The sequence below is a fragment of the Zalophus californianus genome, chromosome 5 (assembly GCF_009762305.2).
Source record: "Zalophus californianus isolate mZalCal1 chromosome 5, mZalCal1.pri.v2, whole genome shotgun sequence".
Taxonomy (NCBI): Eukaryota; Metazoa; Chordata; class Mammalia; order Carnivora; family Otariidae; genus Zalophus; species Zalophus californianus.
In genome coordinates this window covers 58501074-58524146 of record NC_045599.1, presented here as the reverse complement: position 1 = coordinate 58524146, position 23073 = coordinate 58501074, and the positions used below count along the sequence as shown (strand labels likewise).

The 23073-nt window shown below is 38.0% G+C and overlaps 1 protein-coding gene and 1 pseudogene across 2 annotated transcripts in view; one reads left to right on the top strand and one right to left on the bottom strand.

Moving 5' to 3' along the window:
- The first annotated feature begins 520 nt into the window (after positions 1–520).
- The window catches only part of TBCA (tubulin folding cofactor A), a 92194-nt gene continuing 69641 nt past the window's right edge, over positions 521–23073 (top strand). The window contains exon 1 of one of the 2 annotated variants that reach the window (XM_027606781.2): positions 521–700. In XM_027606781.2, the coding sequence (XP_027462582.1) occupies positions 648–700 (53 nt within the window). In that variant the 5' untranslated portion in view covers positions 521–647. The remainder of the gene's footprint in view (positions 701–23073) is intronic. The other variant, XM_027606782.2, reaches the window with a different exon arrangement.
- On the bottom strand, positions 7301–7593 carry LOC113929697 (annotated as a pseudogene).

Genomic DNA, 23073 nt, shown 5'->3' with positions numbered 1-23073 from the left:
TTGAATATTGAAGGTAAGCAAGTGGTGATGATTATTTGAATAAGTCTTAGAGTCATTTCCTCTGCGATTTACATGTCTACAAACATGTTTTGCAAAGGTCCGAGGTAGAGATTTTCTTGACTGAGTGCATGGTATTAGTTTATTTCATTAAACATACATTACTTTCCCCCATTTGACACCAGATAATGACACCGAAAATATCCTTAATACAATTTTTAGGTCATTCCGTCCATTAGGCAGATAATTTCGCAGAGCAGTGTCATAGCCAAACCAATCTACCGGGGAAGATAACTGAAGTTTCCCACAACGCCCAGGCTGTGGAGACCGGGAAAAGTGTAACTTGTGTCCACACTAAAAGAAAGGCTGTTCAAACACTAAAAGGAAGTCTGTCCCAGTGAGACAGGGGCAGGATCCACGAGGGGGAAAGTGGGTGGAGGCGGATGACAGCAGGCGCGTGTAGTGACCCGCCCTGGGCCCGCGACCCTCCGCCCCGCCCATCGGTGTGGCCCGACAGCAGGGCCGCGCCGGGGTCTGCGCATGCGCGCGGGGCCGCGGCGACTACGCCGACACTACCGCCTTCTACGCGCCTTCTTCCTCCACGCTTATCCTTGCTCTCCACCCCTCCTTCCCGCGGCGCTCGAGGGATCATGGCTGATCCTCGCGTGAGGCAGATCAAGATCAAAACCGGCGTGGTGAAGCGGTAAGGAGCCGTGAGCGGCGTACACGCCGCCTCCTCTCCTTCGCCTTATGGCGGTCCGGGAGGCTGGGCGGAGCGCAGGCCCAAAGCGGGCTCCGGACTCCAGGCCTCACCTGGGGCTCCGCGGCCGGGACGCGGCGGGGACGCGTCGGTGCCTGAGCCCGCGGCCCGGGACACCCCCCACCCCCGGCCGTCTTTCTTCTGGAGAACCGAACCGTTGGGCGGCGGGGGTCGGCGCGGCCCCGCTCCTCGGGCGCCTGCGGTAGGGGAGACCGGGGAGCGGCGGCCGGGGAGGTGGAGGGGCGGCGGCCCGGAGCCGGAGAGGGCTCCGTTTGGGGTCGTACCTCCGGGGTGCGCTCACCGCGGGTCTCCCTGCCCATCTTGACTGGTGGGAGGCGGATTCAGTTCATTACGTGCCCTCAGATGGATGCGCAAGCCCGTTCTGAAGTTTAGAGGGGACGCCGAGAGCCCGGCCCTCAAAAATGAGGCCTTGTTGGGGCCCTGTGATCTAACATGGCAAGCGGGACTCCCAGTCTCTAAGAACTTGCAGCACATTCATCAAACTTCTGTGTCCTATCCCTCCCCTCCGTCAGTTTCCCGGAAGTTCGCCCCAGAGACTGGGGGATGCTGTTTAAATAACTATCCTGGGTAGGCCAGTCCTGTAATTGGCCATAATTCTGAGTGCTTTTGGACACTTCAGTACTGATTAGATTTTTATGCTTCAGATCCAGGAACATCAAACTTTTTGATGAGGAATTCTCGGAGAAAAGATAAACAGCCCCCAGAAGAAGCAGGCTATTTTGCAGTAGAAGTAAATGTCTAATCCTAGCCGTCTGGCTTCTTCCTCTTTGCCCACCTTTCCTCCCTTTGTTATTTCCACCGGAGGAAGGACAAGGCAAAGGGAAGAATAAATTCACTTACTAAGGTACTGCCTCTGAGGATTGCACTGTACTTTCCTAGAAGCTTTATTGTTACGACAGTAGGAAGATTCCGTGAGTAGTAGTTAAATGAACAGCCTTTCCCCCAAGTGAGACTGGGTTCAAATCTTGATTCTGCCATTTTTATGTGTTGCAGAATACCTTACATTGCACCGTGCCTCAGTTACCTCATCTGTAAAATGGTTAGTAGCCACCTCATGCAGTTCTTGCAAGAAATGCCTGCTGTGCTTTTTAACACAGAATGTGGCAAATAGTTAAGTGGCTAGTAAATGTTAATAGTATTGTTTGTGTACCTGTTTTACAAATGAGAAGCTGAGGTTTAATGAACTTAAAGTAGAAAAACTAAACTCATGCTAACTAAAACTAACATGCTATCTCATGGCAGGACAGGGAAAAGAACCCAAGTTTCTGATCTACAACTGTTTAAGCTGCAATGCTCTAAAAAAGAGTATTTTTAAAAATGTGTGAAATAGGGGAATTGACATGTGTAATTGAAAATATAAATAATTTGCACTATCACTCACCCTAGAATTCTGTTGTTCACTTTTGCTAGGTTTTGTTTATGTAATTTCAATAGATCTATTTGGCAGAACTACCAGGGTATCACGGAGAGTGCTTTAGGCCAAAAGTCATGAGAAATGACTCCTGATGATAGTTTTCTATTAATTACCTGTATGATCTTGTCATTTCTCATCCTAATGATCTACACTAGTTTATAAAATTAGTTCCAGTAGTCATATGATTATAATACATATTCTAGAGAAAACACACCCATTTAAATAATTAATAAGCTAAGTTTTTAGGCTTTCAAAAATTGTCAAGTGCATATGGAAATGGCTTGGAAATAAAGTTTGGTTTTCAATTTATTTCAATAGAGCATTATAAACTTTAATTTTGATTCTTTGTACTTCAGTACAAAAAATTTACCATTTTTGTGAAACCCCTTCATAATTTACTATTTACTTAAAATTTACATATTTACTCAAATTGCTTATAAATTACTGGAAATGTCTGCCACAGATTTTTTTCATGGTTTTTCTAAGGACATTTTGGTGTAGAGCTTCCCCATTTGTAGTAAAAGGGGATACGTTCTTTAAAAAACCTAAAATTTCTATTTTAACTGTTTATTATTTATATTTTACCTTGGTAGACAACCATCTAAATCCATAAATATTGTTCCCTGTCTCTCTTCTGTTATTTTTTTGCCAGAAAGTTATTTTGCTATGATTCCATCTTTTGCCTTAGTGTCCTATTTTTTAAATTCTACATTTTACTTCAGCAAAGAAAAAAGTAGATAACGCAAGATACACCAGTAACATATTAATAATTGTTAGGGCGGAATGATCATGGGCTTCATTATGTTCTTCTCTGTATATGTTTAAAATTTTTCATAATAAAAAGGTCTTCAAAGGTATGCATTTCTCTCCTCTCCAAATTTAGTTTCAAAGGCTTCTTGATTAGTTTCATGATTCAGACATGTTCTTGGTTTTGTGAACAGGGTTCTGTTCAGTGGTTTCTTAAAGCAATGGGCTAAAAACCAATTTCTGTTCTTTTTTCTAGCCAGATGTTCATTTCCCATAGCCTCATTTCTCTTCAGAAGTCACAACTTTTATTTGAAAGAAGACATTTAAAGTCATCAATTCCTGTCTCCGGTTATTTCAGTTTTTCTCTCCAGGAGTTGAGAGCCATTAGAATTATATTCTAGTTATTAGTTCTAGAGTTCAGTTTGGGTGGCTTTCCTAGGGAGGGTGAATTCTTAGAGTTTAGTGTCAAATCAATCTGCTAGAATACTTCAGGGATCCAGAAGTTCCCTGTAGTGGGTTTTAGTAAGAAATCTGAGCAGGGATGTGGAAAGTTATAAGAGTATTGGAAATAGGCAATAAGTAGATGATGGTATTTGGCAACAGAGAGATCAATGAATAAAAGATGTGAGTCTCAACGTGTTGGCAGAATGGTGAAGGCAGTCCAGTGATGGCAGTCACATTAGACAGGAAAGTAGAAGCAAGTTTCAAGGGTTTTAGGATAGGCCCTAAGGAAATAGGCAGAAGCCTTACAGTCTAGGGAGACCTAAAGAAACTTTGTTATCTCATATGGTAACAAAGGGAAAGGATCAGATTGCTGGAAATAGGTTTTGAGAAAGAGGTTAGAACGCTAGAAACAAGGAAAGAGTCCAGTTACTAAGAATGGCTTGTAAGAGTTGGACAGCAAAGAGGCTAACTTGGTACTGAACCTCTCAAGGGCTCCTTAAATATCCCCTTCCCAGTAACAGGATTGTTTTTCCAGAGCTACTTATGGCTGTGAGAGATGTGTGCAGTTTCTTCAAGCAGCAGCCTTTTCACATGTGACTCATTATTTAATGAGTTTTAGTTGGTGAGTTCGGGTCTGGCACCAAGATCCATGTTTCAGACTTTTGCTAGACCTATTGGTATCTGTCACTGGGTCACAGCTAATGTAGCAGCCTAGCAGGGAGTTATCAAATATCACTCCCAATTTTCGTTTTCTCCAGTGCATAACTGAAAATCCCCCCCTCTCTTTTTTTGATATCTTGGTGGCATCAGTTGTCCCAGTTTACCTGGGACTGAGGGGTTTCTAAGATGTAGACTCTTTGGTCCTAACACTGGGAAAGTCTCAGGCAAACCAGGATGATTTGTATTAGTATTTCTGCTGTAACTAGCTAACATACCACTGTTTTGTGTGCCATGATTTATTTGGAGGCTATTTGCTGATAATACAACTGTGAATTGATTGTTGTACCTTACTTAAATTAAAACTTAACTGTGTCCTATAAATATGGATCCTTGCCAGAGTAGTTTTCTGTATCAATTTAAATTGTTAGTGATTTAGAAAATAACTTTTATTAAAGTAGAAGAAAATCGAGGCTCGATGTTTTAAATGTTGATATGGTATTTCAGCTTAATGATCTATGTCTACTGTAAATTCCCAAGTAAGATTTGTGTTTATAAGTTTTTTTTTACTAGATTTATGGTAAGTACAAGAAATACTTCTGCAAAAACAAAATGTTATGCATTTAACATAAAAGTTTATTTAATAACCTTAAAGCCAACTTATTTTCAATAAAGCTTGCTAAACTAGCCCACTGGTGAGTGAATTAACTGATTAAAAATACTTTCTTAAATATATCTTTTTTATAACCATTTTAGATTGGTAATGGTTTAAAATCCAACATGAACAAAGAATGTTAGGGCATTGAAATAGCACTGACATTGGCCCACAGTTTTCCTCTGATTAAATGAAAGTGACACCAGTAGATTAGAATGAGACTAGGACAATTCACACTGCAATTGTGTTAGTTTAACTTTAACAATCTTTTAACACTCTTGTTTAAATGTAGCTGACATACCATAATTACAAATCTACAAGCCTTGATTATAGAATTTTACATCATGAATCAGTGGGGAAATTGTATTGATTTTTTTTTTTTTTTTAAGCAAGCACCTTTCCCAAACGGTGGCATCTTCCCAAATAAGTTTATACCTTTACCTCTGATATACAACTGTGTATGATATATATACTGTGTATAGCAGACATAATAACAACATAAAAGTTAAGTAAAATTTCCATGTTAATAAATATATATTCATATATAATGTATATAATATACTATATTGACATACATTGTGTATGTATACTGAATGTATTTATTGTACTGACATAAAAGTGAAAAATAAGAATGACACATATGTTTGCATAGACATAGATACAGTTTTTCCCCTGTAGCTTTAGTTGTTTATATACTTCTTATATTTAAAGTAAAAATGGATAGAAGTGTGGTGGGCAGTATCTGGGAGAGGTTAAGGACATAGCCCTGAAAATTTCCTGTAAGGTTTAGTAGCTTTTTTATCTTTTCTCCCACATCATACCCCTTTGATTTGAGTTAAAGTAAGTTCAGCCAAAATGGCCAACTTCCTCCCTTGAAATTTAGCCAACTCCTTTTGGAATTTCTGTAATGTATTCAGTTCTCTAAAGCGATGGTCAAAGGCAGTGTCAGAATGGATTACAGGTGGTCAGCTCTTCACCACCTTCTGCCAAGTACTTGGCAAGCAGTGACTTTTAGGAGCTACACAGCTGGCAACCAGATGTCTCTTCAAGCTGGAAAGGGAGAAAGCTAAGGCCACTCATGACCATGGTTTTCCCAACACAAGCTATATTATTCTGTAAGTTAAATGTGGAAGTGAAAGATCTTTTGACCTGTGTGTATGTGTGTGTACGTGTGAATGTGTTCTGTGTCTTCATTGCATTTTTTGTTTGGTAGAAAATTTTGAAAATATATAGTAGAGCAAAGTTGGAAATTTTTTTTTAATAATAACTAGTCCACAACCCTTAGAATATAAGTGCTTGGATGTGTGATCTCTGTATTCCAGGGTTCCATTTCCTATAATGATGCTGTTTTATTTGCCCAGAGCTGATTTTTATTTTGTTTTGTTTTGTTTTTTTAGGAGAGACTTAAAAAAAAAAAATAGAGAGCACAGAGGGAGAGGGAGAGAGTCTCAGGCAGACTCCACGCTGAGTGTGGATCTCACGACCCTGAAATCATGACCTGAGCCAAAACCAAGAGTTGGATGCTTAACCCACTGAGCTACCCAGGGGCCCCTAGAGGTGATTTTTAAAAAACATCAATCATATGACTGATCCAGCGATCATTTATTTAGCAGCTTCACTCAGAACCTACATCTTTGAGTCACTTGGTACAGTGTTGGCATATAATAGATACTCAACAAAAGTCTTTCCAGTGAAGAAATGAAGGCACATAATAAATAATAAAAGTCTTTCCATTGAACAAATGAATGAATGGAACCTTATTCTGTAAGGATTTTTTAATATAATAAGCAGTAGGGAGCCATTGAATCAATTACAGTATGACGGTATAATAGTTACTATAGCTATTTATTGTTGCAGTTTGAGTTAAACAAATAGAATCCCAGGCTCCACTTAATACATACTACATATGGGACCCTAGACAAGTTAGTTAACCTTTAAAAGCCACAAGTTTTCTTAGCTGAAAAATGGGCTAATAATATCTTTTTCATACTGTTTTTGGGAGAATTAAGTAAGGTAATCATGTAAAGCATTTGGCCAAATGCCTGATTGGTAGTAAATGTTTAATTATGTTAACTGCTGTCATTATTATCATTATCACCATTCTGTAGGTACATAAACAGTGTGGATATAGGGCATAAAGATGGATGATCTGGTCCCCTGGAGAGACTGTGAAACTTGCTTTCTTTTAAATTGTGATAAAAATTTGCTTTTTAGTTGTTTGTTATGTTCACTGATTGGCTGCAGAGAAAGAAAGGAGGAAGATGAAGCTTGTGTTTTTGAGTCATCTATAGGACTTGGTGATGGCCGTCTTTCTATAAACTGCTGAGGCAGTGATGCCCTACTTACTCTAAAAATCTCATATCAGTGATCTTTTTAACAGTTTAAAAAATACTGTATCAATATTATTAACACAATATAACAAAGCCAGTTTCACTCTTAGTGCATTTCTGTAAAGTTTATTGTAGGGAAGAGTAATCAAGGGAGTTTTTGAGAGTTGTTATTCTTAAAATGTATAAATGATTACTACGACTGTCAAAAGACATTTTTACTTTTCTTTCTTTTTTTTAAACCAAAATATTTATTTTGTGACTAATCGTTGAAATCCTTAAGATGAACTGGTTGCGGCAACAGCTGCCCTCTTGGGTTTAGGTGTTGTTCCCTCATGAATCTGTGCCTGAATCTGTGGTGTACAGTTTTTAGGTGCTTCATTCAACTGGTCCCAGTGGTATTTCGTCTCTTAGCCTTGGTGCTCCAGTTATACTTTCTCTCCCACTTGGCAAGATAGCCACATTTGCCACAGGTGGACTTCTGAAGGTGGTAGACCTTAGAGCCACAGTAGGGGCACAGCGTGTGTATCCTATTGCTATACTTTCCAAATGATGAAGTCCCCTTCCTCATCTCTTTTCTCTGGCTGAGACCAAAGAGCAACATTCTTAAAATTCTGATGCTAGATTATAGTTATTTCCAAACCCTCCTTTATCTTTATCTTTCGTTTTTATCTTTCTGGGTTTTTTTTTTAAAGGATTTATTTGAGAGAAAGAGTGAGAGAGCGTGAGAGCTTGCACAGTGGGGAGGGGCTGAGAGAGAGGGAGAAAGAAACCCAAGCCTACTCTGCATTGAACACAGAGCCTGATGCAGGGCTTAATCTCACGACTCTGAGATCATAACCTGAGCTGAAATCAAGAGCCCGAGGCCTAAGCGACTGCACCACCCAGGCACCCCAAGGTTTTTATCTTTAGTTTTTTAACTGAGTTCCCTGTTTGTTGTTGTCATTGAGATCCTTTAACTTGTGCTAAAGAAGTATCTTAGGGAGTCTTATGTATATACATACATTCTAACTCACAGTTTGTCTATAAAAGTTATCAGAACAAGTAGGCATCTACTTTTTAACTGAATGACCCTCAGGTTCTGAGCAGTACTAGATGGCATGCTTTTAATATGGCATCCATTGCTTGAAAAACATCTGTACTCTATGAAATTTTTGAAGACCTATAAATCTACTGAAATGTATTTCCACTTAGGTTACAGGTATAGCATTGTCATTTTGATCTCCCAAGCCTAGAATGTTAAGTTCTAAGGATTCTGCATTATGTCAAGATATACAAAAATTTTCTTAAGGCCATGCAGCTTTTGTCACCTTTTTAGGGACCAGAGGGGTGGTGTCTAACACATTGCTTTTTACAAAGTAGACATCTACTACATACTTGTCAGTCGAGTTATGGAATGGAGGAAACTAGAGAAGAGGTCAATTATATGCAGGGGAACAGGTCAAGAATCTGGGAAAAGAAGTTGGCTTTATAACAGTGAGAAATGGATAAAGTTGATGAATACTCTTTTTAAACTTCAGGAGCAACAGAACTAGCTCTAATAATCTCAGCCTTCAAAGATTTGTCAAGATAGTACTTTTATTAGAGAAACAAGATAAGAAAATAATTTATATCAAGGATTTGTTTAAAAGTTAACTTTACAGCATTTTTAAGCTATGTTGGAGACTACTGTAGAAAAATTTTTAATAAAGTTCGATCAAGAAATGTTTTGTAGTTTACCTAGAACTAACCAGAACACTGTCTCCCTTTGATTGTAATTTAATAGAGGTAGGTGTGTGTGTATGTGTGTTACTGTCCATTGTTAAGTTACTTACAAAAATAGGCTCACGCATTCCAGGGTTTTTTTTTTTTGTTGTTTTTTTTAGATTTTATTTATTTATTTATTTATTTATTTGAGAGAGAGAGAACAGCATGAGAGGGGAGAGGGTCAGAGGGAGAAGCAGGCTCCCCGCTGAGCCAGGAGCCCGATGCGGGACTCGATCCCAGGACTCCGGGATCATGACCTCAGCTAAAGGCAGTTGCCCAACCAACTTAGCCACCCAGGCGCCCCAGGGTTTTTTTTTTTTTTTTTAAATCTAAGGGCGCCTGGGTGGCTCAGTTGGTTAAGCGACTGCCTTCGGCTCAGGTCATGATCCCGGAGTCCCGGGATCGAGTCCCACATCGGGCTCCCTGCTCGGCGGGGAGTCTGCTTCTCCCTCTGACCCTCTTCCCTCTCGTGCTCTCTATCTCTCATTCTCTCTCTCTAATAAATAAATAAAATCTTTAAAAAAAAATAAATCTAAGAAAAATAGTAGGGTTATAGGTAAATTGAAATCTTATTATGAGCAATAGGTGGTATTCCAGAGAAACTAAAATAGCAAGGTTTTGGGCTCGGTCCTTAAGAAATCTGTGCTGTTAAGTTATGCAGTGTACATGTATGGGAATATTCTTAGAACTTCAAGTATCACTTTATGTAAATCCCTGATCTCTAGCTTTATCCTGAACTTCAGACTCATTTTAAAGTATTGAATGAATGCCCTTATTTTAGTTTTCACTCCATCTGATTTCACGCCATCTGACACCAAACTGATTACCTTCTCAAATCTGATCCCCTTCACCTGTTTTCTTTTATGCAGAAAAATAATTATTTTTTTTAAAAACCCGCCTCGTTTTTTTTTTTTTTTTAAGATTTCACTCATTTATTTGACAGAGAGCACAAGCAGGAGGAGCAGCAGAGGGAGAGGGAGAAGCAGGCTCCCCACTGAGTAGGGAGCCTGATGCTGGGCTTGATCCCAGGACCCTGGGATCATGACCTGAGCTGAAGGCAGACTCCTAACCGACCGAGCCACCCAGGGCCCTGAACAGTAATTATTTTATGTATAAACAAAAAAAATGCAGAGAAAACCCAATAAACCTGAAATGAAACACTATAGGTACATTTGAAGTGCCCTTTCTGAGTCAGTTCCTCTCCCTCTTTGCCTGTAATTTTTATTCTGAATTTGACTTTATGATTTCCATGCATATTTTAAACTTTTAATTTATATTGGAGATACATAAACCATATTATAGTATGTCCTGTGAACTTAACATTATATAACAAAATATATCTGAAGGATACCCAGGAAACTAGTATTGGTTGTCTCCTGGAAGGAAAGCTGTATAACTGGAGGGAGGACAAGAATGGGAGGAAATTTTTATAATTTTAAATCATGTGTTACCTATCAAAATGTAAATTAATTAAGAAATTTTACATTGCAAATAGTGTAACTATTCATAAATTCATAAATATTCATACCTATGAAATCTTTTATTACTTTTCATGCATATTAATATTACTGTTTTTGAGACTCATGTTGAAACATGTAGCTCTAATTCATTCTTTTGTGTGAACGTACTAGTGTTTTTTTTCATTCTCATGTTGATGGACATTTAGGTTTTTTGTGCATAATGTTACTGTTTTTGAGACTTCATGTTGGAACCTGTAGTTCTATAATTCATTCTCTTATGTGAATGCACTAGTGTTTTTTTCATTCTAGGCTTGATGGATATTTAGGTTTCTTTTCCACTCATTTTTCACTTTTACCAATAATGCTACCATATACTTTGTTAATTAGTTTTTGCTCCTAGTGCACATATATAACAGTTAGTGTAAGGGAGATTTCCCAAGGAGTGGGCCCTGAGTGGGTTATAGTTGTATGGAGATACAGCTCTCCTTTAACCTTCAGGATGATCAGGTGTGGCAAGAAGAACGATGGGATAATATGAAGGAAGAGCCTTTCATACTGAAGAAACAGTAAATACAAAGGCTTGAAAAACAGAGCCAGGGTGGCTAGTTTGAGGAACAGCAACCAAGTGAGATAGAAGAGGAGAGGGGTAGGAGACACACCAAGAAGTAGGAGGGAGAGGGTACAGTTCTTATGGGGTCTCGTTTGTAAGGATTTGGGTTTGAGTCTCAGATCAGATGACACCACCTCTGTAGAAGTTTCCCTGGCTGTCTACAAAGTGAGTGTTTCCCTGTCTGTGTTCTCAAAGAACTTTGTCGTTTTTGGTAAGATAGTACTAAAAATACATTATCTGTTGAATTCACTAGACTAGTGGTTTCCAAAGTATGGTCTAGAAGTCCCTTGGGGTCTCTGAGACACTTTCAGTGTGTCTGCAAGGTAAAAGTTATTTTCGTAGTAATACTGAGACATTATTTGCCTTTTTCACTTTAATTTGCTCACACTTTTATAGTGGAGTTTTCCAAAGGCTGTATGGTACGTGATAGTGCAATAGATTGAATGCAGAAGATATGAAAATCTAGATGCTTCTATTAGTACATTTTAAAAATTTGCAAAAATGTAAAACATTTGTTAAGTGAATTAAATACATATAATTTTTTAATTTTTAAAACTTTAAAATTTCCTAATTTTAATTAATACAATAAGCATTGATATAATTCATATAAATAAACCTCCTTGGGGTCCTGTGATAGTGTGATTATAAAAAGAAATATATGGTCTTCCTTCCCATTCCAGACACAGAGCTCCTAAAATTCTTGGAATTTCCTAAATGAAGAGAGCAATAAAGATCTTTTTTGTGTTAAGGAGATGATTTTTGGAAAGTCCCTAGGTAACTAACGGAAGGTTGGGGCTGTTGCCAGGGAACCATCTCTCATTAAAGGGTTGGAACTTTTAGTCCCATCCCCTGACCTCTAGGGAGGAGAAAGGGGCTGGATGTTGACCCAGTCACCAGTGGCCAATGAGTTTATCTTGCTTTTTTATTTTATATAATTTTATCAGTTGTATATTGCTAAGGAGTTATATTGTTTAGTTATTTTTTAATTTGTAAGAAGAATATCTTCTGGGACTTAGTATTTTTTACTCTGTGTTATGTTGGTAAGATTACCCATATTTTTACATTTAGATGTAATACATTTGTTTTGACTGTTGTATATTATTTCATTGTGTGATAATTCCACAATTTATTTATCCATTCTTCTATCAGTGGGCATTTGGATTGTTCCCGTTACTGTGTTTCTATGTATGTTCTTGTTCATTTCTTTGGTAATAGAGTTGTTCTTGGATATTTTTCCGGGAATGGAATTGTCAGGTGACAGGTATGTGAATGTTCTACTTTGTAAAATCATGCCGAACTGTTTTCCAAAGCAGTTGTACCATTTTACATTCTCAGCTGCATTCTACGAGAGTTCCTTTAGTTGATCCACATCCTCTTCAAAGCTTGGTAGACCTTAATTTTATTCTGATACTGTTTTTATTTACTTTTCATTTTGTAGAAAAATTATTTTGATTTTTTTAAAAGATTGTATTTATTTATTTATTTGAGAGAGAGAGAATGAGAGAGAGCACATGAGAGGGGGGAGGGTCAGAGGGAGAAGCAGACTCCCTGCTGAGCAGGGAGCCCCATGTGGGACTCGATCCAGGGACTTCAGGATCATGACCTGAGCCGAAGGCAGTCGCTTAACCAACTGAGCCACCCAGGCGCCCTTGATTTTTTTTTCAACAAGCATCCCCACAGATAAAGAGTAAAGGAGGTATGAAGCTTCAGCCTCCAACCACATACTTAATCACCTCCTTCTTCCTTGTGTAGAATAATGTATATGCCTCAGGCAACCCAGGGTTTTTTTTTTACCTGGTGGAAAGGAGAGGTTCTTTGGAAAGATCCTTTGGAAAGTCGTCCATTTCTAGGACACTGCATTCAATATTGAATGCCTGGGGAGTGAGGGGAGGCTTGCAGGTGGAGGTCTGGCTAATGGGTCCTGAAAACCCACTTGGTGCTGGGTTGAGCAGGAGCTAAGGCTAAAGAAGGCCAACAATATTACTTTCTAAATGACTTTTTCCATGTTATTGTGTTAATTCTTTTTGTTTTTTTCCACTTTTATTGAGATATATTTTACATATAACATTGTTTTAGTCCAAGGTATACAACATAATTATTTGATATATGTGTGTGTATAACAAAATACTACCACAATAAGTTTAGTTAACATCAGTCACCTCACATAATTTTTTTTTCTTGTGATGAGAACTTTCAAGATTACTCTCTCAGCAACTTTCAGATATATAATACAGTATTGTTTTGATGCTGACTTTATGTCACCCTGCTGTACATTACATCCCCAGAACTTAATTATAAATGAGAGTTTTTACTTTTGGCTACCTTTACCTATTATTCCCCCACCCTTGTCTCTGGCAACCACCAATTTGTTCTCTGTTTCTATGAGTTTTTTCTATGAGTTTGGTTTTTTTTTAGATTCCACATAAAAGTGAGATCATACAATATTTCCCTTTGTCTGGCTTATTTCACGGAGCGTAATGCCATCAGTGTCCATCCATGTGTTGCAAATGGCAGGATTTCCTTCTTTTTGTGGTTGAATAATATTACATATTATATGTATGTATATATATATATATATACACACAGTTGACCCTTGAACAGTGTGGGGGTTGGGACACTGTGCAGTTGAAAAATCTACGTATAACTTTTATTCCTCCAAAACTTTACTAATAGTCTACTATTGACCAGAAGCCTTACTGATAACATAAACAGTCAATTAACACATACATTATATGTTATATGTATTACATACTGTATTCTTACAATAACATAGGCTAGAGAAAAGAAAATGTTATTTAAAAAATCATAAGATGAAGTACATTTACAGTACTATACTATATTTATAAAAAAAAAAAACACATATAAGTGAACCCATGCAGTTCAAACCTTTGTGTTTCAGGGCCAACTTATATACAGCACCACATTTTCTTTATCCGTCTGTCATTGGACGTTTCGGTTGTTTCCATGTCTTGGTTATTGTAAATAATGTTGCAGCGAATAGGGGGGTACACATATCGTTTTGAGATAGTGATATCTGTTCATTCTGATATATGATAACTTAAGTTCTTAAATTTGGCACAGCACTTCTAGAGAAGGATTTTAATTTATTCTTGGTAATGTTTAATTGTTAACCTACACCATAAGTTTTATACTTGTCATTATCATAGGTTTAAAAATCTAGTAGATGTACATACCCTTAATCTTCACTACTTGTACCCCCAACCAAAAGCAAGGTGTTTATTTCCATTCATTTATATTCATTTATATTTTCTTTTATATATCCTCTATAGGTCTCAAAATACTTTTAAAAAAATTTATATTACTCTTTAAAACTGTCATGGCATTTCTAGTATTAGATTAAAAGTAGTCTCAGGAGCCAACTTTGGCTTTTGTTTGTAAAAAGAATAATTATTCTAATGATTTTCTGTCTTTTAAATGGGCAGTATTAATACATAATACTTTGTGATGACTCTGGATCTGCATTTCATACATCTTGTAGTGAACACTGGCTACTTCCTCAGTATCTTTTTTTTTTCTTGTCTTGATATCTGCCTGTATTTTCATGCCAGTATCCATCATCCGTACCCATGTACATAGAGCACATGTTGTTTGAGGAAACTGCTCCACCTCTATCTGTTTTAGCCAGGCAAATTCCATTTCCACAAGGTACATTTCAGAGCTCTTGCTTAGAATTCTGGCTCGGAGTCTTCTATGGCTGGCAGCCTTCCTTTAGCACTTAGGAAATCTGGCTTTGGGATGAAACTTGGGTTATGGATGGCAGAATGACATCCAAAGGGAAATTTCTTGATGCTCTTGTTAACTGCTGAATCAGACAACCATGAAGTATATCCTCCCTTGGATTTTAGTTACACAAACCAAAAAATTCCTGTAGTGCTTAAATTCCTTAAATTGAAATCATGTTACTTGCAACTGAGATTGAGACCTTACTCTAATTTCTAATTTATATATACCTATGTATAAGGTAGAATTTCCTTTACTGAACTAGCTAGAGATTGCTTTCTCTTCTTTGTCTCTCTCCCCTCTTTCTTTCTTCTTTTTCTTTCTTTCTTTCTCTCTAATTTTGTTTTGTCTTGTTTGTTTTGTTTTGTTTTTTGTATTCTGTTGTTGCTTTAGGCTCAACTTTGGCTCCTGTTTCCCTCCATTTCAGTGTCCTGTTGAGGTCTTATCCTCTGTATAAGAAGTAGGGAAAAACAGTATCTTCCTTCAACTCTCCCCTTCACCTCCCAACTCTTTTTGTCCAGTTCAGTGCTATTCTTTAGCAAAACAATATAACAATATAACCTGCTAATTATTGCTTTACTTGGACTAGACTTTCTTTCTTTCTTTCTCTAGCTACCATAATATTATACATTAATCTCCACCTGGATACAAGCTTCATAAGCAGGGATACATTCTCCAGAGGCCTGGCACAAAAATTGGTACAATTTTGGTAAATATTGTAAAATGAACGAATTACGCTCTGTGACATTTTAAGTTTCTTGAGAACAGAAAAGTGTCTCATTCTTTATCTCCCTTTAATATATTTAAAAATACTTTAGAACAGTTTTTTGAACAATTTTCAGAAAAGACATGGGACAAAACTCCAAAGGTACAAAGAAGATATGCAGTGAAACATGAGTCTGCTGCCCTTGTACACTGGCCACCCAGTTTTGCCCTCTTGGAGCCAACTTCATTACTCATTTTTGTGTGTTTGTATATCCTTTTGGAGATATTTTGTGCATGCACAAGTATTTACATTTATGTCTTTAAAAACGAAAACAGGGGGCACCTGGGTGGCTCAGTCAGTTAAGCATCTGCCTTCGGTTCAGGTCATGATCCCAGGGTCCTGGGATCGAGCCCCACATCAGGCTCCCTCCTCAGCAGAAAGTCTGCTTCTCCCTCTCTCTGCTCATGATCTCCCTCTCTGTCTCTCTCAAATAAGTAAATAAAAAATTTTAAAAACCTTCAAAACAAAAACAAATGATAGTATACTTTCTAGACATTGTTGTGCACGTTGCATTTTTTGCACTTCCCTAATAGAACATGTAGAGCAGCCTCAGTTCCTTTTAGTGGCTGTATTCCTCTGTATGGACATACCATATTTTTTAAATCCCCAAAAAGGTTTAAAATGATGGGCCTCTATATTGTTTCCACTATTTTATTGATTTGGAAGATAGTGCAATGAATTTTCTTGTATGTGTGTAGTTTTACAAATATGCAGGTGTGTCTGTAGAATAAATTCCTACAAGAGGAATTGCTGATATAGGGGAGCAGAAACTTAACTTTTTTTCTCTGCCCTCCTAAATACTCTGGCTGGGGCCCTGTAAATTAAATTGATGAAAAACAGATCAACAAGAGAAAACAAATAGAAGTTTATTAACGTGCAAATACATGGGAATGAATACTTAGTAATGAGTAACTTAAGGGGGTTAGAACTTGACCTTAGCGTCTTAACAAAAGAACAATTAATTTGTAGAGTAGTGGTAAGACAAAGGAAAAAGACTTTGAGTTTCTAGCAAGATGTAAATATTTATGGGGAGCTAACTAATGGAAGTTAAGGGCCTATCAGTTAAGTTTGTTATGTAGATTCCTCTCCTGCCATCTCTGGAGTTGTCTCTGGTGGTTAACTGTCCTCTGGTAGAAGGGGAGGGGAGAAACAAATTTATGTCCTGCTTTTAGGTAAAAAGGGGGAAGGCTTCTTATATCTGCTTTTTCTCACTTGAGTTCAATTCAAAATTATCCATATGCCAAAGTGGCATATTTTGGGGTGGCATATCTGCTACTCTTCCTGGGCTCAGTGACATTTGTGTTTTAAATTTTGAGAGAAATTGGCAAGTTAGTCTCCGAAGAGTTTTATCTATTTATAATTCCACTAATGATTTAATACATTATCTTGTTAACATGCAGTTTAACACCCTTCTGGTCTGGAAGAATAAAACTATGAGTTGGAATGCCCGGATATGTTTAGTTTTTTTTAGGAAAGTACTTTCTGTATTGTTGAAAGTGACAAGAATGGCTGTGGCATGCAGGTATGCTAAACAATTTAAATTCATTTCACTTCTAAATATAGCCCTAACAGGAGAATATCTTTTCCTTTTGAAACACTAAATTGTACAGCTGATAAAGTACCCCTTAAAGATTCTCTCCTTTCTTCTTGTCCTGTTGTCCTCCTCCTTCTCCCCCATTTTGCTCCCTCTCCCCGAAACAGACCAGAGGGATAGATGATTTGTTCAGGATTGCCCAGCTAATTATAAGAAGAGCCAGAGCTGGAAAACTTTCAGAAATTGCTACATTACACTCTAATCAGAATGACTTTTCCATTCTGAACTGTTAAAAAATAATTTTAAGTTAGAGTTTATTCAAAGTGTGGTCCTTGAAAGTAAGTTCAGTAAACTTTAATCATAAGATATTTTTCAGTTTTATCATTTGAATTTCACTTTTTAAACAATAAATTTGTGATATCCAAAGAATAACTGTTGGTTATACTAGAACTAAGTTAAATAAAACAGGCCAGCTTTACTTTGTGAACATTCGTTTTGTATTTAGTTCTACATAAGTGATCTTAAGAAAGCACATGAAAAAAAAAAAAAGAAAGCACATGAATTGCCTTGGTGTCCGAGAAGATTCATCTTGATTTCTCCCCACTGGAGAAATTTTGGAGAATACGTTCATATTGTTGAAAATTTTAAGATGGAAAAAGATTCGGTATACAGATGTGCTGAACAGTTTATATCTAGAACAGTGTCCTAAAAGGAGAAAACATTTTTCAAATACACACCTAAAATTGGAAAATATAAAATCTAAAGAAAAACACAAGTCTGAACTTTGTTTCAAACACTATTGCCAAAGAATCTTTCTGGCCAAATAGACTAAGAAGAAGCAGAAAAAACTTTAAAAAGACCAGTAGCACCTTGCTAGCACATTGCTAATAGGATGAAAGTGATTCAGACAACAGCATATTAACCCCCTACTGTGCCATGTTTTAAGCTGTTAATAGACATTAGCCTTTTAAAGAACGACTAACACTTTATATTCGTTTTCTAAGCTTTCGATACGTTAGTGAACTGTTAGAGCCACTTGGTATATTTGATTCTTAAAACTCAGTATATTTTCCAGAATACTTTTGAGAAAAGGTAACTGCTGCTCTGAAAGTTTAGATTTCATGTAGTCTTTGACTTCTTTTTTTTTTTAAAGATGCATTTTTGTGCTTAATGATCTTGTATTTCTTTTTTTTTTAAGATTTATTATTTATTTTGAGAGAGTGAGAATGAGAGAGAGAGAGAGTACATGAGAGGGGGGAGGGTCAGAGGGAGAAGCAGACTCCCCGCCGAGCAGGGAGCCCAATGCGGGACTCGATCCCGGGACTCCAGGATCATGACCCGAGCCGAAGGCAGTCGCCCAACCAACTGACCCACCCAGGCGCCCAGTCTTTGACTTCTTAATATAGTTAAGAAATAACTTTACATTACGTTTTGATTACTGTAACTGTTTTTTGTAGAAGTTATTATGGTAGGAATAAATACTAACATTTTTTATTAACAGTGTTAAATATGGAAAATGATCATTCTTAGGTTTGTTTCTTTTTAAAGATTATTTATTTATTTATTTGAGAGAGAGAATGAGATGGAGAGAGCATGAGAGGGGAGGATCAGAGGGAGAAGCAGACTCCCCACTGAGCGGGGACCCCCCCCCGCCACCGATGCGGGACTCGATCCTGGAACTCCAGGATCATGACCTGAGCTGAAGGCAGTTGCCTAACCAACTGAGCCACACAGGCACCCTTAGGTTTGGTGTTTGAAAAAATTTTTATAACTTACACATTAAGGCCAGATTTTTTTTCAAAAAATGTCCAGTAGTATTATGTCAATGAAATTATAAATATTATATATAATTGGTTATTTTCCACAAATGCGTGTAATCCTTTTTTTTTTTTAATTTGTATGTAACTTTAACGTGAAAGGCAAGATTTAAAAATTTTTAGAAGAACATATATATCATTTCCACAGTTTGGGAGGATTTTTTTTTTTACTTTAAATCTTTTATTGTTATGTTAATCACCATACATTACATCATTAGTTTTTGATTTAGTGTTCCATGATTCATTGTTTGTGCATAATACCCAGTGCTTCACGCAGAACGTGCCCTCTTTAATACCCATCACCAGGCTAATGCATCCTCCCACCCCCCCCCCTCTAGAACCCTAGTTTGTTTTTCAGAGTCCATCGTCTCATGGTTCGTCTCCCCCTCTGATTTACTCCCCTTCATTCTTCCCCTCCTGCTATCTTCTTTTTTTATTTCTTAACATATTTGCATTATTTGTTTCAGAGGTACAGATCTGTGATTCAGCAGTCTTGCACAATTCACATTGCTCACCGTAGCACATACCCTCCCCAATGTCTATCACCTAGATACCCCGTCCCTCCCACCCCCCCCCCCACCACTCCGGCAACCCTCAGTTTGTTTCCTGAGATTAAGAATTCCTCATATCAGTGAGGTCATATGATACATGTCTTTCTCTGATTGACTTATTTCACTCAGCATAAAACCCTCTATTACCATCCACGTCGTTGCAAATGGCAAGATCTCATTCCTTTTATTGGCTGCATACTATTCCATTGTGTATATATACCACATCTTTAGCCATTCATCTGTCGATGGACATCTTGGCTCTTTCCACAGTTTGGCTATTGTGGACATTGCTGCTATAAACATCGGGGTGCACCTACCCCTTCGGATCCCTACATTTGTATCTTTGTGGTAAATACCCAGTAGTGCAATTGCTGGATCGTATGGTAGCTCTATTTTCAACTTTTTGAGGGACCTCCCTACTGTTTTCCAGAGTGGGTGCACCAGCTTGCATTCCCACCAACAGTATAGGAGGGTTCCCCTTTCTCCGCATCCCCGCCAACGTCTCTCGTTTCCTGACTTGGTAATTTTAGCCATTCTGATGGGTGTGAGGTGGTATCTCATTGAGGTTTTGATTTGGATTTCCCTGACGCCGAGTGATGTTGAGCACTCTTTCATGTGTCTGTTGGCCATTTGGATGTCTTCTTTGGAAAAATGTCTGTTCATGTCTTCTGCCCATTTCTTGATTGGATTATTTGTTCTTTGGGTGTTGAGTTTGAGACGTTCTTTATAGATTTTGGATACTAGCCCTTTATCTGATATGTCATTTGCAAATATCTTCTCCCATTCTGTCGATTGTCTTTTGGTTTTGTGGACTGTTTCTTCTGCTATGCAACAGCTTTTTATCTTGATGAAGTCCCAATAGTTCATTTTTGCCCTTGCTTCCCTTGCCTTTGGCGATGTTTCTAGAAAGAAGTTGCTGCGGCTGAGGTCGAAGAGGTTGCTGCCTGTGATCTCCTTTAGGAATTTGATGGACTCTGTCTCACATTTAGGTCTTTCAACCATTTGGAGTCTATTTTTGTGTGTGGTGTAAGGAAATGGTCCAGTTTCATTCTTCTGCATGTGGCTGTCCAATTTTCCCAACACCATTTGTTGAAGAGACTGTCTTTTTTCCATTGGACATTCTTTCCTGTTTTGTCAAAGATGAGTTGACCACAGAGTTGAGGGTCCATTTCTGAGCTCTCTATTCTGTTCCGTTAATCTGTGTGTCTGTTTTTGTGCCAGTACCATACTGTCCTGATGATGACAGCTTTGTAATAGAGCTGGACGTCCGGAATTGTGATGCCGCCAGCTTTGCTTTTCTTGTTCAACATTCCTCTGGCTATTCGGGGTCTCTTCTGGTTCCAAACAAATTTTAGGATTATTTGTTCCATTTCTTTGAAAAAAGTGGATGGTATTTTGATGGGGATTGCATTGAATGTGTAGATTGCTCTAGGTAGCACTGACATCTTCACAATGTTTGTTCTTCCAATCCATGAGCATGGAAGGTTTTTCCATTTCTTTGTGTCTTCCTCAATTTCTTTCATGAGTATTTTATACTTTTCTGAGTACAGATCCTTTGCCTCTTTGGTTAGATTTATTGCTAGGTATCTTATGGTTTTGGGTGTAATTGTAAATGGGATCAACTCTTTAATTTATCTCTCTTCTGTCTTGTTGTTGGTGTATAGGAATGCCACTGATTTCTGTGCATTGATTTTATATCCTTCCACTTTACTGAATTCCTGTATGAGTTCTAGCAGTTTTGGGGTGGAGTCTTTTGGGTTTTCCACATACACTATCATATCATCTGCAAAGAGTGAGAGTTTGACTTCTTCTTTGCCGATTTGGATGCCTTTGATTTCTTTTTGTTGTCTGATTGCTGTGGCTAGGACTTCTAATACTATGTTGAATAGCAGTGGTGATAGTGGACATCTCTGCCGCGTTCCTGACCTTAGGGGGAAAGCCCTCAGCTTTTCCCCATTGAGAATGATACTCGCTGTAGGTTTTTCATAATGGCTTTTATGATATTGAGGTATGTACGCTCTATCCCTATACTCTGCAGAGTTTTGATCAAGAAAGGATGCTGTACTTTGTCAAATGCTTTTTCTGCATCTTTTGAGAGGATCATATGATTCTTGTTCTTTCTTTTGTTAATGTATTGTATCACGTTGATTGATTTGTGGATGTTGAACCAGCCTTGCAGCCCAGGGATAAATCCCACTTGGTCATGGTGAATAATCCTTTTAATGTACTGTTGGATCTTATTGGCTAGTATTTTGGTGAGAATTTTTGCATCCATGTTCATCAAGGATATTGGTCTGTAATTCTCCTTTTTGATGGGGTCTTTGTCTGGTTTGGGGATCAAGGTAATGGTGGTCTCATAAAAGAGTTTGGAAGTTTTCCTTCCATTTCTATTTTTTGGAACAGTTTCAGGAGAATACGTATTAATTCTTTAAATGTTTGGTAGAATTCCCCTGGGAAGCCAACTGGCCCTGGGCTTTTGTTTGTTGGGAGATTTTTGATGACTGCTTCAATTTCCTTAGTGGTTATAGGTCTGTTCAGGTTTTCTGTTTCTTCCTGGTTCAATTTTGGTTGTTGATACATCTCTAGGAATGCATCCATTTCTTCCAGGTTATCTAATTTGCTGGCATGGAGTTGCTCGTAATATGTTCTTATAACTGTTTGTATTTCTTTGGTGTTGGTTGTGATCTCTCCTCTTTCATTCATGATTTTGTTGATTTGGGTCCTTTCTCTTTTCTTTTTGATCAGTCTGGCCAGGGGTTTATCAATCTTGTGAATTCTTTCAAAGAACCAGCTCCTAGTTTCGTTGATCTGTTCTCCTGTTCTTTTGGTTTCTATTTCATTGATTTCTGCTCTGATCTTTCTTATTTCTCTTCTCCTGCTGGGTTTAGGCTTTATTTGCTGTTTTTTCTGCAGCTCCTTTAGGTGTAGGGTTAGGTTGTGTATTTGAGACCTTTCTTGTTTCTTGAGAAAGGCTTGTATGGCTATAAACTTTCCTCTTAGGACTGCCTTTGCTGCATCCCAAAGATTTTGAACAGTTGTGTTTTCATTTTCATTGGTTTCCATGAATTTTTTTAATTCTTCTTTAATTTCCTGGTTGACCCATTCATTCTTTAGTAGGATGCTCTTTAGCCTCCATGTATTTGAGTTCTTCCCGACTTTCCTCTTGTGATTGAGTTCTAGTTTCAAAGCTTTGTGGTCTGAAAATATGCAGGGAATGATCCCAATCTTTTGGTACCGGTTGAGACCTGATTTCTGACCTAGGACGTGATCTAGTCTGGAGAATGTTCCATGGGCACTAGAGAAGAATGTGTATTCCGTTGCTTTGGGATGGAATGTTCTGAATATGTCTGTGAAGTCCATTTGGTCCAGTGTGTCATTTAAAGTCTTTATTTCCTTGTTGATCTTTTACTTAGATGATCTGTCCATTTCAGCCAGGGGGGCGTTAAAGTCCCCCACTATTATTGTATTGCTGTCAATGTGTCTGTCTGCTTTTGTTACTAATTGCCTTATATAATTGGCTGCTCCCATGTCAGGGGCGTAGATATTTACAATACTTAGATCTTCTTGTTGGATAGACCCTTTAAGTAGGATATAGTGTCCTTCCTCATCTCTTATTACAGTCTTTGGCTTAAAATCTAATTTGTCTGATGTAAGGATTGCCACCCCAGCTTTCTTTTGGTGTCCATTAGCATGGTAAATGGTTTTCCACCCCCTTACTTTCAACGTGGGGGTGCCTTTGGGTCTAAAATGAGTCTCTTGCAGACAGCATATCGATGGGTCTTGTTTTTTAATCCAATCTGATAGCCTGTGTGTTTTGATTGGGGCA